General features: G+C 34.9%; 1 protein-coding gene across 1 annotated transcript in view; it reads left to right on the top strand.

The window, feature by feature from the left end:
• Positions 1–17,806, top strand: part of ipo11 (importin 11) — a 179,039-nt gene that overhangs the window by 144,772 nt on the left and 16,461 nt on the right. Inside the window, exon 29 of the mRNA XM_015396107.1 lies at positions 1,686–1,770. Within this exon, the coding sequence (XP_015251593.1) occupies positions 1,686–1,770 (85 nt within the window). The remainder of the gene's footprint in view (positions 1–1,685; positions 1,771–17,806) is intronic.

The following is a 17,806-nucleotide window of genomic DNA, read 5'->3' as shown; positions in this document are numbered from 1 at the left end:
TCTGCCGATTCATCGATTTTTAAAATAATCGTTAGTTGCAGCCCTAGTGCAGATTAGGTTATTACTTAAAAAGGATACTGAATTATTTTGTATTCTTGTATGAGTTTCCGATCAACTCTCCATGAATTGTGGAATAAGTGACTGACCAGGTTATAAATGTAAAGAAAGTCTTCAGTAATGGTGAAAAAAGGCAACCTAAAGATACTGTTAACCGTAGAATTTATCCTTTAAAACACAGAAAGGAGAGCTGTCCAAACCACAAATAGTGAAAAAGCCACAACCCTTCTGTATGCTTTAATCCCCAAATATTTCATGCATACTAACAATATTGTCACCACTACATGCTGCTATCCGATTATTAATTGTGTAAGTTTGTTGTTGTGACCTGTAAGATAACCTTGCATTTCATAAGCACCCTATGCAGAATTAATTTGGGTTCAAAATACTGTCCTTTACCATGTTTCTTCGCTGTAGCAGAGCCCTAATGAGATAAAGGGTCAGAGAAGTCAAAAAAATATATATTTTTTTTTCGCTATTAACACATTAAATTCCTCTGCTTGACTGTTTTTGAAGTAAGGATAAATAGATGCACTTTACTTGAAGCTCTCTTCAGTAGACAAAGGCAATTTTACATTCTCTAACCTCAATTAGGAGTTGCGGGGTTTTTCTAATTTTGTAGCAATTAGGTTGAGCCCTGACATGATTTTCCATTTGACTGAGCTGTTTGAACACCTTACATTAGATGCAGACATTAAGGGATTATTTATTGAACCATTTTCAAAGCTACATATAAATAAGTATTTTTCTTTATTTTTAAAGGGTTACTACTCCTTTTAAGTAGCTAGAAAAACATATCTTTAGATGTATTCGATGAATTTAAATACTGAGGTCTTGTTTTGGTTCCTTATTGATCTGCTTTGAGTTGTTTAGCTTATTTTCTCATTTGTTAAATGAGGAAACGTACATATTTTATTAAGGTATTATGTGTATTTCTTAACCTGAATTTTATAGTATGTGACTTTGCACTGTTATAAGCAGCCTGGAGCTTTTTTGAAATTTGGCAGTGGGTTTTGGAGGCTTGTAAAGGGTCATAAATTTGAGTTGGTTTTGTAGAAAGCTTCCAAAAAGAGATTGTTATTGATACAACTTCAATTTCAATACAACAACCAATGTCTCAGTACCAATGGTTGCTGCTTTAAGGGAGTAATCATCCTAGAATTGTTATTCGGCCTGTTTCATTATATAAATGTGTGAAATGTTCTGTTAGCACTCTATTATATGTTGAAAGATTTTTTTATGTCCCCTCCTTTGAATGTCATTTAACAGAATTTATTAACTTTCTGATCACAGTTTATTACTTGGCACGTTTCAAAGTCACAAACCACCCTATTCATGCCACCAGTCTTATCTATGTTCACAGCGCTGAATTAAGAAATGCACACAAAGGAAATAAAAGACCATACACAGACTTTGTACTAAGCACAAAGGTTTTTACTTGCAGTTCCTCTCTGCATGCAGATGAACCAATCTGAATAGAGTTTGTGGCTGTGTAAAACAAATGCCAGAGGGTTTAGCCTTTTTCTGCGTGCCTGTGTTTGCACACGCTGCTTGCTCTGAGACTCCTTCCCACTGTGCAGGTCTATGGGTGGTTATTAATATTGAGTTGAATATTATTGTGTCGGCAGCTGCATGTTGATGATCCATTTTGAAGAGCCCAAGCTAAGTGACGAAGAGGAGCCACCAACTGAGCAAGATAAGAGGAAGAAACTTGTGAGTTAAACATATGAAACCTGCACAAACACACATTGACACAGTATGCAAGTCATTTTTTAACTATATATTATTCTAAACATCACCATGTCCCTTCCACTTCACTATTTGTTGCTGCTCTAACAAATCCTCCATTCAATATGTTGAAATTTATCACTATAATGTGACTAAAAATAAAATAAAAAGCTGAAGCACTATGATTACATTGCAAAGGCCTTATATATATATATATATATATATATATATGGAATTAAGCAGGCATTAAATACTTGTATTCAAAAATTTTTCAACAGATGGCACAGTGGTTTAAAAATATGCACTTTTCAAATTGCAGAAACGCATCATTTAATAAAAGTAAGACACTGACTCAGTCCCTAAAATCCAGTGATGATGGAGGTCATGGAAACAATGAATCCTCTGAGTAAAGCATGTACATCCTTTTTTTATGGCAGAGGAAAATAAAATAAAAACTTTAGTTGGAATCATTCGGCCTATAATTATATATTCAGACACTAAATGTGTTTTTCTGTACTCAAGCAAAAAGGCTTTAATCTTGATGGGGAACCAGTTATTGGGAGATTTCATCACTTAAATAGGGGAAGCGTTGCCTCCCAGAATGAGCATGCATCTGTTTGCTATATCTGCCCCCTCTCAGAGCTCAGAAATATTCACCCTTCATTTAATATTGGAAAGTTTGATTATATTATGGGGGCGGCTGTGTCTGAGAGGTGTTCTCCACATAAAAGCTTCAGCAAAATTACTTTTACTGATTTTATTTTTTGGTGTCTGAATGGGGAGCACTTTCTATGAGACTCTGTCTCTTTGTGTTTGCTTATGTGTATTTTGCTGGATATCCAAGAGCACACTTATCACCTCAGCCCAGACGTGACTTTTTGCTCCAAGGAATGAAAAAAAGGGGACTTTAAGTTGCACCGCTGCGTCTTAATACTTGTGCGATTCTTTGCTTGAAGATGTGGATGAATGCATATAAAAGCTGTGCCTGTGCCTGCATGATACAGTTTTCAGTTAGAGTAGAAACTAAATAGGACTTTTTGGTTAAAATTATTGATTTTAGTTTGGCTTTTTCCGAGCTTCTCACTTGGCCACTCCTGTGAGCATCAGAGTCCGAGCACGTCCTTTTAGACTCGTGCAGGCTGACCTGAAAGCACAGTTACAAGGGGCAGAGGATTTCTTATTGCAGCAAACTGAAATCCATTACTTTGTTGTTATTGTTGTATTTGCACTCACTGACATGAAATCCTTTGTTGCATAACACAACATCATGTGTAAGGATTTAGGGCTGTTCAGGTAGCCAGTAAGAGAAGGAACCCTGGTCCTTTTCACATGCTGATTGCAATGCAGCCACTCTCAGGACATGTACCCTTGAGAAGATAAAGGTTCTGAAACAATACCGAATCAATTTAGTTGGGATCATGCCTGTACACAGAACTGGTTTGAAATAAAGCTCTTCTCCTACTGTTCGACCTCTGAAGAAAGGCAGAGAGTTTCACCTTTCTTAACCCCTTAAGCCCAGAGGGTTTTAGGAGCAATTTCTGCCTGAAATTACTTATCTGATTAAATCGAGCATAGCTCCAGAGGTATAAGGTTGAGATGTAAAAAAAATGCATGATATGAAGTCATTACATAGTATTTTGTGGAAACACTATTGAAAGTATCATTATTTCTGATTAATAGGTGAGCAAACGGCAAAAATCATGACTTTCAAGCCTTGCCATACTCTTTTCAAAAATAAACACTTAAAAAGACCATGAAAACCCCTTTGAAATCTCTGCATAAGCCTCAGAATGTATGGAACCATATCTTGACAATAACTGGAGCAAAGTTTTACTGAATTGGTTGAAGCATATTTGTTCCACTAAGATTTTAGTGGACAGTGTGGCAGACGGACCTGTGATTTGGCACAGATGTGCTAAAAGTGTCCAAAACGTTCCACATAGATTTTATTCCCCTAATAAAAAGGAATATGGTCTAGTAAAAGTGCTGAGATCCATGGTATTGCTACTTCTGCATACAAATAAGTGTTCTTTTTAAAAGATTTCAATGTGTTTTATTAAAATTTACCACATACATACATAGCATAATATCAATTAACCTAACAGAAAATTAGATGTTTTTTTTTTTTTTTTTTTATCATTACAAGACACTTTCGGCCAACTATACAACAAAAATAGCCAGAAAAAAGTATATATTGTTCTGCTAATACACTGTGTATTAGTAAAGTGTTGATAATGTAATGCTTAAAAAAAGGAACCTAAATCAGTTACACATATGGTAGTTACAGTGAGGAGAGGGTGTGTCATTGCAATGATTTTATTACCCAATCAGCATTATTTTCTACTCTATTCATGAGTCCTTCTTTTGAAATAGCAGGGAAGTAATGTAAATAAGTGGAAAAAAATAGGATTACAGCAGAAAGTATTCATAAAGCAGGTTTCTGCAGATAATTTTGTTATCTCTGTCTGAGAATCACAACTATTATAACAAGGCTGCTGCAGGAAACTGGACTCATTGCAATGTTTTTATTACCAGATTAGTATTATTTTTTTATTTGATTTATGTGCATACCTTCTGTAATAGCAGTAGTGAAAAAAAGTACACACACACCCACACACACACATATATATATATATATATATATATATATATTTATTATTATTATTATTATTATTATTCTACACAGATGCAAATAAAGAGTTGATTAAAATTTATTTGTTCAATAAAACGGTTGTAATTTTTTAGCAAATGTTTATGATAGAAGACATATTCAGAGAAATAGGGTATTTAATGATACAGTTTATTTTGTGTAGTGTGTTCTTCTTTAATACCTCTGATATGCAACCAAATTTTGAATTTTTGGTCTTAAATATATATAGTTGCGGGGAAAATTAATTGACAATTGTCTTTTCTATGATATTCTATTTCTAACTAATGAATTGTGGGATTCTCTTGAGAGGAATCCATGACAAGGGAAGCTACTGTGGCGATTTTTTTTTCCAAGACTTGTACCCCTTTATACATAACTTTGAAAGCAAAGTTCTCCTAACAATGGCTTACTAGCTTAGAAATAAATGTTGACGTTTTACTTAAAAGAGCTATTCTATTATTTGCTAAAACTCATCAGCTTATAATAACTTTATCCATTCAGTACTTTAGCCATACAAGTATGTTATCCAGGGCGTTAAAGTACTTGAATCAAATGTCAAAACCAATTTAAAGTTAACAAAATTAAATATAACTTAATACGACTAGGTGAGGTACCTGAACATTATAAAAAATATTATCAGACTGATTTATATCAGTCTTGTTGGTCTTAAATTAAAGTTAAGTTAAGTGTTTTTTTTTTTTTTTTTTGTCCTGACAAAACTCAAAAAAAAAAAAAAAAAAAAAAAAAAACAACCTCTGAGGCAAGTCAGTGTGTAGAACCACAATTGACTGCCTTGGTGTTATAATTAATAGATTATAGTACAAGGTTAATTTCTGGTACTTAGATGGGCTTTTACTATTCTAAATATCCTCCCCTGTTGCCAATCTTAGTGATCATTGCTGATTTGAGAGTGATCCCAACATTGTAAAGATAAAAATTAGGGAACAAAGGTCATTGATTTAGTCATTAGAGCTATCAGGAATTAAACTGTGTTCACATCTGTCAAATGTATGTGAAAGTTTAAAGGATCAACTAATATCAGTTTGAATTGCAACGTTGACCTCCATAAAATAAAAAAAAATAAAAAATAGTTGCTTCTTTTCTGACCTAGATCACCTATTACATTTTTTTATACATATTGGCAGTTTGGTTAGGGTTAATGAAAATCTTCCTCTAGCTAAAGACAAAGCATTTAAGTTAGTGTAATAATAAATCATACTCCAAAAACATAATGGTTAGCAACGATTACACTTGCACTGTTCATAATAAGGAAATTATTTTATTCTAAAAGAAAAGTATATTTTTTAACCAGTGTTCAAACCAGCTTAAGGTGAAACCCATCAAAGAAAGAGATTAATTTACTCATCCAGTATAAATGTCTTAAACACCAGAGCAGCATTGAGGTACTGCTACTCTGCTCATTGCTTTCCCCTCACACGTTCACTCACTGGTGCTCCAGCTAAAGTGGATTAGAGAGAAAAATGGGTAAAAATCAACTTAGTTTTGCAGGAATCTTTGGCCTGTGTCCCATTGCAGCTCCAGGGGGAAGGAAAGAGAAGGAGATATGCTGCACTATCAATTCTTCTTCTGCTGTCTCTACCCACCCTCTCCTCTCATTTCCATACCTCCTGCCAGTTACTGCGTGATGACCTGACCTATCAAGCAGACTATTAAAACATTGCCTTCATCTTCTCCTCTAATTATTCAGCTCTTTGTATCCTTGAGGGTTTTAAATAAAGTTTTGATCTTTTGCAAAGTTTTAATAGAAGAATAAGACTGTGTTTATTTATTGCAGGGTGCTTTCTTTTTCTTGATCTAAAACCTTTAACATTACATAAATGCTACAAATACAGTAAGTTACATTGACATTTGTTCAACATATTCAGCTCACTTTGTGTCTAGGAGGCTTTTATCAGACTGACAAATTATTGTTGTTTTTTTCACACTGCATTAGAAGTTATACTGATGAAGGGAAAAAAAAACGGATCATTTTAAATGTGTGTTAATGTTTTGATTAATAATCCAATCCAAGATATGTATATAAATATATATATATATACATAGGCACATACAAGTAATGATATTCATAACATGACTATGAATGATGTATAGAGCACATATCTCGAGTATCTCAGCAGTCTATTAAACTTAAGTATGAAGATATGTTACTTGGCATTCCATACACAGACTAAAGTCATGGTGGGTGCACCTCTTCAAATTTCTAGTCCTGTAGGTGGAGAGGCTGCCTTGTGGCTGCTGCTGTCTCCTGATTTCTGTCTAAATTGGACTTGCTATGTTTTTCTCTGCTTCAAGGGGAGTTTGTTTTTGTGTCATGGAAGCTGTTGACTGTTCCACTCAGTGCTGTATTGGATTTGTAAGGGTCCCTCGCTTTGATCTGAGTATTTCAGACAACTAGACTCTGCTAACTGATGGTGTGTGAGGGCCTCTGTACATAATGCATCATTTGATTCTGGTACTTCATCTACAAGGCCAGTACCATCAAACAAGAAGAGGAATAGGCAACATCAAAGGCATTGTCTACTGGGTACTAATGACATGGGCTCTGGGTTTGTTGTGCTGCGATGCCTCATACTCACTTGAGCTTGGTTGGTTTTTCCTTTCACAGTGATGCACATAGGTCATTTAGCTGAATTTGTTAAAGTAGTTGCTGCTGACTGATTACACTCCAGTACAGAAACAGGATAAAGGTGCCCTATAACACGTATTAGTGCCGAGATAAATTGGCCTACATGTGCTGAGGGGGTTGGTTGCTAAAGCTCATTATTCAGTTGAGGCAAAAGTGTGCTTGTACACTTGTGCCTTGAACCTGTGCAGCGTGGAACACAAATACAGCAGCTTTCTCTCGTGGATTGGCAGAAATATTGTGACTAGAGGCCTCATGCACAAAAGATTTTGTCATTTTAATAGTCGGCAGTACAGAGAAAATGTGAAACTTGTGCACACAAAAAATAGTACAAAACTATGCCTACATGATACACACAAACTCTTTTTCCTTTATACAGTCTATTTATGTGAAATTGGGCACGGCTACTTCTGCTGCTTTGACTGCCCTGTCCCCGACATAAATATGCTAAATTGTAGAAATGCCAAGATGGTTGCCGTCACTTTTCCATGTAACCATAACAATGCAGTTCAGTAAGGGAAATAATTGGAGATGAAGTGATTGAGAGATATGGTTCTTAGCATCAGAGCTAGGACATAAACTCATTGGGACTCATTACCCCGGCATAAGTGATCTTAAAAAAAAAAATAAAATAAAATAAAAAAATTGGTGGTTGAAGGTGGCAAATGTTAGCTCAGCAGAAAATAAATACAAATCCTTAGCTGGTGGGGGGGAAAAAATAGGAATATAATATCTCATGACATGTAAGCATTAATACTAAGACTCCCAGGATCGTGATCCTACTAGAACTCCCAGTGGTAGTCAATGCTGGCGCATCTTCCAACTCCTGTTCTTTCCCACTCACCATACCCACACAGTTCTCCACAACAACTGATTTTTTTTCTGCTACACCCGGCTACGCTGCTTCGCTTCTTCTTCTTGTGTACTACTGGTGGTTGGCTTTGGTCGCAGTACTGCCACCTTCTGCTCTGGAGTGTACACGCTTCGCCTATAAGAAAAAGGAGCAGCGCATGAACCGAACGCAACACACGCGAATCGAACCGAGACAGTCGAACTGAACGGTTCGGACGGTTTTCATAAACCGTTCCATCCCATATAGATATATATATATCTATATATATATAGATATATATATATATAAATAGATAGATAGATAGATAGATAGATAGATAGATAGATAGATAGATAGATAGATAGATAGATAGATAGATAGATACTGGTAAGATAAGACCATTTTACCATTCAGGTTCAAAGTTTGAAATAATTATATTTACAGAGATTGATTCCCTACCACACGTTTCCTGCATACCACCACTTCACATTTATGATAAACATCGTATGAGCTACTTTTTTGTGCACTGGTAACTTTGCCTTGCCAAAGCTGCCTCTTGTGTGGCTGAGGGATCAGTAACTTGCGGCTTTCTGAAGTGCATGTGTTTGGCACGCAAACTATTTACCAATTCAAGGATAAAATCTCTGCATGAGACAGGGACATTTAAACAGCTTCTGAACAAAACCAAGGTGTTTATAGCTGCTATGTCAAGGAGATTGTAAACGACAGCCAGATGCCACCTTCTCGCTGGAGCTTTTAAAGAATACTTTCTAATCATCTGATCCAACACATCCATGTGAAACTTTGTCGTTCTCTCCATCTCTGTCCACATTTCTGAAGCCTGTTTCACTGTTAGATTTCTTCTGAAACCCATTTTTCCATATAAGCCAAAGAGTTCCAGAGTTTTCTAGGTAGAATTTTGGTTCATAGGCAAAGGTAACGAATGTCAATGAACCACGGGAGAAATTTACTATGCAACAAATAAAGCCGTGAAAATGACAGCTGTGAGAGACTGAGGTAAAATTAACCTTTTTTATTTTTTGATCTTTATTTTATTTAAAAAGCAACGTGAAAATGAGGGAAATATAGTTACAGGAAAAGTCAATTACCATGACCAACATAACATAAATGTAAATAAAGTTCTCTCACTTCAAAATCTCAGAACTGTCAAAATGACTCCCTTTGGAGTTCTAGTGTTAAAGAGACTGGAGACATAAATTTTATTCAAGTTGACAATTGTTGGATGATCAAAAGGTTACTGGGGAGGGAAGTATATGTTGAGGAGAAAAACAGGACTAAGCACTGGTAAACAGGCTCAACATTATCTATAATTTAAGTTGATGATGTCATCAGCTCATTTAATGGCTCTCTCCAGTTCCAGCTGCAGAATAATACTCCCAAGGCAATCTAAGCTGACTGAAAAGCATCCATCATGATGTGCCAGCAATGCAGTAAGATATTTAACACATTCCTCCCACCTCCTTTATTGGCTGTGTTCTCCAGCAGTGCCAAAGTGACCTTTGTTCCAAAATTAGGCATAGCTTATATCTACACCTTGTCCAACTTAAAGAAACTTCACACATGTTTTGTTTTGCTATTTTATTCTCAGTGAAGATTAAAATGCCCTGATATGTTACATTCACTTTATGTTCTCTAGCACTCAGATTAATGCATGTTTGTACATAAGAATGGGGAGAACAATTTAAATGTTATATCTGATTGGAATTGTTCCTATTTTGCTTGAGGTGTGTTACAGTGAGTCATTATATGAAGCTAAATTTGGTTCAGTTTCATTGTGTTTGGGTTCTAACCATTAAGGCTCAAATTCAGGAACAATATCTGTTTTTTTCAAAAAAAACAAAATGAAGTTGTACTTTAGTGTTATTTAATCACTACTTTGTAATTTATTATCAATCTGAAATATTTATACAGGCCTTCCAAAAGCTGGTCCTTGAGGGTGGCTGTCCTGCAGGTTTTAGATGTTTCCCTGTTTTATCACACCTGGTTCTAATAACTGAAGCTCAGCAAAAGCCTGTTAATCAGCTATCAATGGAAATCAGCTGTGCTGAAGCAGGGAAATCTCTAAAACCTGTAGGACAGACGCCAATGCAGGCTTTGGGAAGGCTATATGCTGTTGTCTATTTTTTTTTTTTTTTTACTCATTAAAAAACTTGAAAAACAGCTTTAAGTATTTTGTGCTGACCCATTCAGTTTTGAACATCTGGAGAGTTTTTTAGCACTTCATTTGTTCTTGCCATATTGATTGTGCATATGGTTTGGGTAGTTTCTGAACACATTTTTTTGTTGCTATAGAGTCTCACATAATTGACTGTATACTTTAGCAAGGGCATTTTTCTTTTTTTTCTTCTTTTTTTTTGAGTTTTTAAGGCACCAATGGCTCGTTTTTTTTTTTTAACAGTAGGCTTACAGGAAAGGGGTATGAGAGGGGGGGGAGAGACGTGCGGCAAAGGATGACAGGTAGGATTCGAACCTGGGTTGGCCGCATCGAGGCCTAAGGCCTCCGTACACGGGTCATTATTTGATTGGGGCTTAAGTACTTCAGAACCGATTTCAAACTAATGCAGTAAATTCCCAGGTCTTTGGTAATTGACTATTTTTATCAGATAACCATTTGTTAATATAAACTTTCTATTGTCTGCAAGCTGTATTCAGTTCTATTTTTCAGTTAGGATGACTAAAAATGCCAGCAGAATATGAAAATGACATGTTCAATTTATTAGTCAATATACACATGGGAAAGTTTTTGTTTAAAATGCCCCTTTACTAGTCAATCCAACATTAGGTTTGCTTTTAATACCAGTTCTGAGAGTTAATTGCGCCTCAAAGATCTAATTTAATGGGCTTGTTTAAAATGAAATAACTGTAATATTATCTACTGTAAATCCAAGCTCCTTATTAAGAATTCCATCCTTTGAAATTGAACAAGCGTTTCCTCAAGTAACTTTTATTCATCATTATTCTCTATTGAAGACAAAAAGGATTTCATATATTTGCAAATGGAACAAACCAGCAGCCAATCCAATTATCTCTCTAGAGGGTCATTAACAGTTTATAGCACAGGTTAGGCTCACTCCTCTCAGTCACTCCAGAAATATTATTGGAAGCTGATTAAACATTAAGTTGTTCCTTTTATTCGACCATCTCATTTTATCTTGTTTTAATGAGCAATCACAAAGCCTTCAACGATCCTGCAGTGGTATATTTGTAGGAAATGAGTTTCAGCGTGTTATCGTTTCACTCTTAGCCACACAAAGCATTGATAATGAAGACTTTCCATTCTTACTTGATTGTTCTTCAGCACACCATCAGTCTCACCATACTTTGCTTGAATAACAGACCCCCTTGACACTTCTGTTTTGTAGATTAGGATAAAGAGAATCTCATTTGTTTGGCACAAGGCAGAGCTACAAAAATAAGCTACCATTTCTTCATCATAGCTTCTCATCATTATTGTCACTTGGCCGATGGAATAATGGAGAATGCTCCAGGACTTTTTAGAAAGCTGTTGTATTATTTGACCAAAATAATGTGTAGTCAATCTTACACTTCAAGTGTCATTTATGATTGCTGCTGTGATTTTAAACTAAGCATCACTGTAACAATTTGCTGCAGTCTAAAAGTGACATTACATGTGACTTCTGTTAACTGGCACAACTAGTGAGTTTCATTATGTTTGCCAACACATTTAGTCTTTTTAATCATGTTTTTTTTTATCTGACAGTTAATGTTAAATAAATGTTGTTATATGATATTAATATGAACGTAAAATTTTCAAATTTATTACTTGAACTTCTGTTCACTTTAGGGTGTTGGAATATAAGTTAAGACAGAAAAAAGGGTGTTTCTTTCCCAAATACAACTTTTTATTCTCTAGATTTTAAGCAATAGCATATGGTGCATACTAAAAGGCTACGTTCACACTGCAGGCCTTGATGCTCAATTCCGATTTTTTTGCGAAATCCGATTTTTTTGCTCTTCAGTTCATATTACCAAATATATGCGACTTGTATGTGATTTTCTGTGTGAACTGCAGTCATACAATGAAAGTGTCCCGTATGCGCAGTAGAGGACGCAATGACGTCACATGCCAGCGTGCTCTTTTTTTCCGTTAGTAAACATGGATGGTAGTGCCGTAGAGCATCTAACGATCTTTCCCAACCATAAAAACTCAATCTTTTCAATATGGTTAAACAAATACTGCTCTCCACATCATCATCTGCCATGATTGTTGTTTTTCTTGCCGCTTCTGCGTAGCAAGACGCATAATAGTGACCTTTGTCGGGTATTAATGATGAATCCGACCTGAACGTCACACACAAAACAAGCAAAACACTTAACCCCATACTGCTCCCCGGGCGCCACACAATGGCTACCCACTGCTCCCAAAGGGGATGGGTTAAATGCAGAGAGTTAATTTTGGTGCTTTGTTCTTGTGACAGTTTAATAACAATTGTCATGGGAAAAAAGTATTCAACTATTCACCCTAGTTAAATAAACAGAGATCGATGGTTTTCACTTAGTCGAGACATTTATTCATATCTTTGCAAAGAGAGAACAGTTCATCATACAGTCCTTACGGCACAGCATTCTGCCCTGTTATGCATGGGCAGTGTTCATTCCCCCTTACTTACAACAATGGAAAGTAGTCAGAGTCAAAACAAATTACAGACATTTTGGTTAAACAGTAGCATTTTATGAATAAACCTTCAGAAGAATTTGGTTTATTATGGGAAGAAGCTATGCCTGGTCTACAAACACCATCCTGCAGAGAATTGTGTGGCCTTGAAAGGGAAACAGACTGAGTGAAAACTTTTATAGTGAGTAAATAGGATAAATTAATATATAATAATAGAGAAATCTAAATTTTCCAACAACACAATAAAATTTGATTTCTATCCTATGACATATTTGAAGTTGCTTGCCTTTCGACTTGCTCCAAGGTCTGACAAAATTGGACATGGGCCAAATTAGGGTGAAGGGCTATGCACTTGGTATAAATGCTCTTATTGATTAAAATGAGTGGGTAGTTATTTCAGAGTTTGCACTGTTGCGTAGCTGAGCGGGACGCTGTGTAATTTGGGGTTCAGTCCCCTACTTGGCCTCAGTGGGTCTTAGTCCTGACCCGTGGACATTTGCTGAATCTCTTCACCCTCCACCCCATTTCCTGTCTCTACACTTTGATTGAAAAGCACCTTGTGGCTGCCACCCCATGTTATTGAGGTTTTGATTCTAACTGCAGATTCAAACCTTGTGAAGTGTTTTGCTTCATGATCCTCTCAAGGCTGCAAATATTACTTATACCTGTATAATGGAGTTGCTCAGTATTTTTAAAACATTGTCGCTACATTATCTAATTGTTTGGGTTTTATTTTTCAAAAAATATGCATTCAACATTGATTTTAAAACTACAAGTCAAGACATGACAATATCCCTCTCCACATGACATCAGTTAATCAAATTGTGCAGTCTTCTACATGTAGCTACTTGCTAGAAAAAAAATGTAAAGTGTCAACTATAGTATCAGTGGAAATGCCACGAGAAATATGTTACTGGCAAAACGAGTGGCACTAGGTGGAATCATTCATTTTGCCTGTCATTGAATTTAATGTCATGACAAGGTGGGGCAGGAAACAATGTTTTTTAACAGGCATTATGTCCTGTTCCCAGTTTTAATACATGCAAAATAATTCATGGGCAACATTGTTAAAGAAGGTCATGACTCATAATTTATCTGTCTTGCATTTGTAAAGCATGTGATGTTATTGGTTTTACCTTAAGAACATAATGATAATCTAACAACTAACAAATTGCAAGAAATCTTGATGTATTTAAGAAGTTTCTGTAGGACTGCTCTTTATATATCCGACCTAGAGAAAAAAATTAAAATGGAATGAAAATGTTAACTTTTATACATATAAATCAAATGCCTCTAACTTGTGCTTTGATATTGATTTTATGAGTGAGGATATTACTTTGTTTGACAGCTCCTCCGGGCACTTCTGGAGGGGAGCTGTCACATTTTTTAACGGTTATGATTGAAAAAGACTCCTTGTAATCAGGTTGGGAGCGGAAAAGCTCAAGTTTTTGTACAAATTTTGTTTTTTACAAGGTTAATTCAGAACGAAACCTGTTCGGGAAGAGAAGTATCCTTCATTGTGTGCTTTTCCACTAGGTCTATATGGAGTCAAGTGCGATTTAACTAAATATAATGTCAATAATTGGTCCCTGCTTGGACAATTAGTCGTTAAATTGATCAGCGTAGTTCTAAATTAACAGTGAGGAGCTTATTCATTAGGCATGTGACTCATTACAGGGAAACCACGAGCCGGATGGTTTATAAGAACTGACAAGCATTTCTGATTTTGCTCTGCTATCTGCTCTTTATGCTTTTGTCCATGTTAATTTAAATTGAGACTTCCTAACAAGAGTGACCAATAGGTCTTTTTTCAGGAAAAGGGGGTTTACTTAACATAAGGAAGTCTTTACCCTAACAGACTGCTTCTGGATATTAATGAGCAAAAAATTATGTTTTATTGTTTTTTTTATTATTATTATTATTATTATTATTTCTCTTGTTTTTTTTCTTTTTTTTTTATATATATAACAAATAGTATGTGATCAAGCGTTTTTTTTGTGTTTGTTGGAAAACTTGTCATCATATATGACTTGGGCTTAAATTCCCAAATTATTTATATTATACATTTTGTCTTATTTGTATTTGCATCCAAGATTTGATATTGAAATGGTTATGGAGATATTTTAAGTTTAATCTTAAAATTTTTTTTCTGTTACCTCCGAAAACATATTTTATTTCACTGTATATCTTTTGGTTTTGAAACTTGCTTTAAATCTTCATCTCTTAATTGGCTCTTTTAGAGGAGGGATTTTCATTTGTAGTTTTCTGAGATAAGTGACCTATCTATGCTCAATGAATCATTCAACTACCGTACCAAAAACTTCTTGACACAACAATTCTGTTGTCTATGTTACAAAAATGGGAGAGAGTAAAGTTTGAAAAGAAAGCATTTTGAAACTGAGGGGGGAAAAAAATGTTTATATGAGGACTGATTAATCTCTCAGCTTAAATGTCTTGTGTTGGCCGAATTTACTCGGATGAAGAATTGGACAGAAAATCAGTGAAATGATCAAAGAAAAATCTTAATTGGAAAGCCCAGTGAATAAAAATAAACCTTCCTTCTATTGCAATTATAACTTGTCTGTTCTTCAAAACAGACTGATCTAATGGCATAAGTCAGCTGCATTGTTATGATTGGAAAGCCCTGTAGTTTCCTATTAATAGACAAATGAACTGAGGAAATCTGTGCATGATAAATGTTGACAAACTCAAAATGTTTTTAGAACATTAGGACATATAATTTAATGTGGTTTGAAAGTTTGTTAATCTTCAGATATGTTGGTTAAAGAACTATGATGCTAAAATTACCTTCTCTTGTTTTATTCTAGGTTAAATGTCTGACAGATTATCTCTTTTGAAAGATTCCCTGCTGAATTTTTTTTTCAAAGGCAACAATTTAGTTAAATTGGCGTATTTAATTCTCCAAAGTTAGATTTTTCAGGCTGGTTGCAAGTAGTCTTTTTCCATTCATGTCATAGTGAAAATTGTTTATAAAATGGTTAGAAGTCATTACATTTACACGGTTTTCTGCCAACAGAAAGAGTTATTGAGCATTTTGTACTTACAATTTTATTTTCTAATATAGATATATTTATATGATGCTTTATTCAGTAGCTCAGGGGAAGTCTGTTAAATGTTTTTGGCTGAGAAAAGTAGCATTAGGACCTAACAAATTGGTATCCTGTGAAGGAATTAAGAGCGCTGATGGAAGCCTAGTCAGCCTTCAATTAAATCTTCTATTTTGACTGGTTATAAAAACAAATAACAAAAAATATTATATAATTTAAAACCCTAAAATTCTGACAGATTTTAGACGTGGGAAATTTTTGCTGCAGTTGTGGCAGCAGTAGCTGCATTTTCATTCACTATCAAATTTCGCGAATAGTAATTATAAGTAAGGTGACTTTTTTTTTGTCACGTTGAATTGCTATAATTTGCAGAATTGCAATGGAAATACCTCTTTCGCATTACACAAGTGATGTGATCTGCATTTAATTGCTGCTTTATTATCAATGTCCATTTGGCATAAAGTGGTTGCAAAAATGTATATACTTGTTAGTTTAAACCACTGCTGTAAAATATATGATATAAACTGCAAACTAGATTCTCCTTTTTCTAGATTATTTATCATTAACTAATAAAAAAAGTAAAATTTATTAGATTCGTTTTTCCAAGTCTTTTTCGGGTTTGTGATTTTACCACTGTTTAAACGTGTAGAAGACGGGCTCTCATGCTCCATCAAGCATTTAATTTTGTTCAGCTGCGATAGGGGCTCATTAGTGCAAATATTCACTAACACTGAGTAAAGTTTAGCAAGGTTATTTCAACCAGATATGACTCACCAAATGCAATAAGTTTCTCTGGGAAATGAGATGGGAGAATATCCCCCCAGAATTGCATAATGAATGAAAAGTGATGTAAAAGCACTATTTCAGAAACAGTTCTAATTCTTTGGGTACTGTAGTTAACCTGCGTCTTCTGAAAATGCAACTACATTGCTCGAAAATCATGCTTAATTACCAGTATGTACAAGGTATACTTTAAAGAATACAGTTTATCCATGTTAAATTGGTAAGACCTCAGTGGTACACTAAAAAAAATTAAACAGACATATTACTAGCCGATTGGTATATCTGTTTTTTTTTCACACAAAAAATGCAGATTTGTTAGGGATGCATATTTTTTCCTCCTGATTTCTATTTTGACTTATTTTGAAATTCTAGATGTATCCTTTGGTAATGATTACATTTGTTTGAGACCTGCCATATATGCGTGTGTGTGTGTGTGTGTGTGTGTGTGTATGTATGTATCTTTATTTCAATATACATTTAGGTTTGATATTTTACGTTTTTTTTTTTTTTTTTTTCATTAGGCTTAGACTTGCAAGGCTTTACTCACCACCTTTGCACTTTTGAATGCCAACTTTCAAATGAGGGGCTTTTATGCCTGCTGATCACACACCCCATTTTATCTGTGGTGCTGAATATTACCGTTTGACCTGGCCTGTCATTTAAAGCCATATTTATATTTGATTTCCCAGCTTTCTTCTCTGAGCAGCTACAGCAGATGGAGGTTTATGCTGCCGGCAGATAGAAGCTGCTTTTTAGATCTCCAAATGCATAGATCATATAAAACACAATTAAGAAGGTGCTGTGTTTTACACCTTAGGTCTATAATTTCAATTTGGCTATATGTCACTACCTGACAAAGTTGATTTCGACTTGCACCTGCAGACTGCAATATATTTTCTGAAAGTAAAAAAATTTAATTAGCATGGTGGAAAACACCAAGAACATTTTAACTTAGTAAACGGGACATATTTCATTACCTGAGCTTTTTTTTTTTTTAGCATACCATTAGATAATGTCACAAATGTGCAAAAACAGGGCACCACATATTTACTGATTTAATCTCACATTTAGATATTTTATATTTTGAAGGCAAAGACTGAGTATTCCTTTTGCAATAAATCATTTTAAATATTTGATCTACTCCTTTGACATTATGCAGCTTTCCTGCTTAAATCCAATGTACCAAGCTGCAGTTATAAACATGCACCTTTGTATTCCTCACATATTTTTTATTTCATTTATGCATTTATGTATGTTTGAATGTCTCCAAGAGCTATACATATTTTGAAATGAAAATTTTATCAGAAAAATTTGTGGAATGTTATTAATCAATAATTTAATTATTTATTATATATTATTGAAAGATTGCCTCAAGACAGTTAACAGT

This window comes from Cyprinodon variegatus, unplaced genomic scaffold, assembly GCF_000732505.1.
Source record: "Cyprinodon variegatus isolate N-32 unplaced genomic scaffold, C_variegatus-1.0 Scaffold26, whole genome shotgun sequence".
Lineage (NCBI taxonomy): Eukaryota > Metazoa > Chordata > Actinopteri > Cyprinodontiformes > Cyprinodontidae > Cyprinodon > Cyprinodon variegatus.
This window is presented reverse-complemented; position numbering and strand designations above follow the sequence as displayed.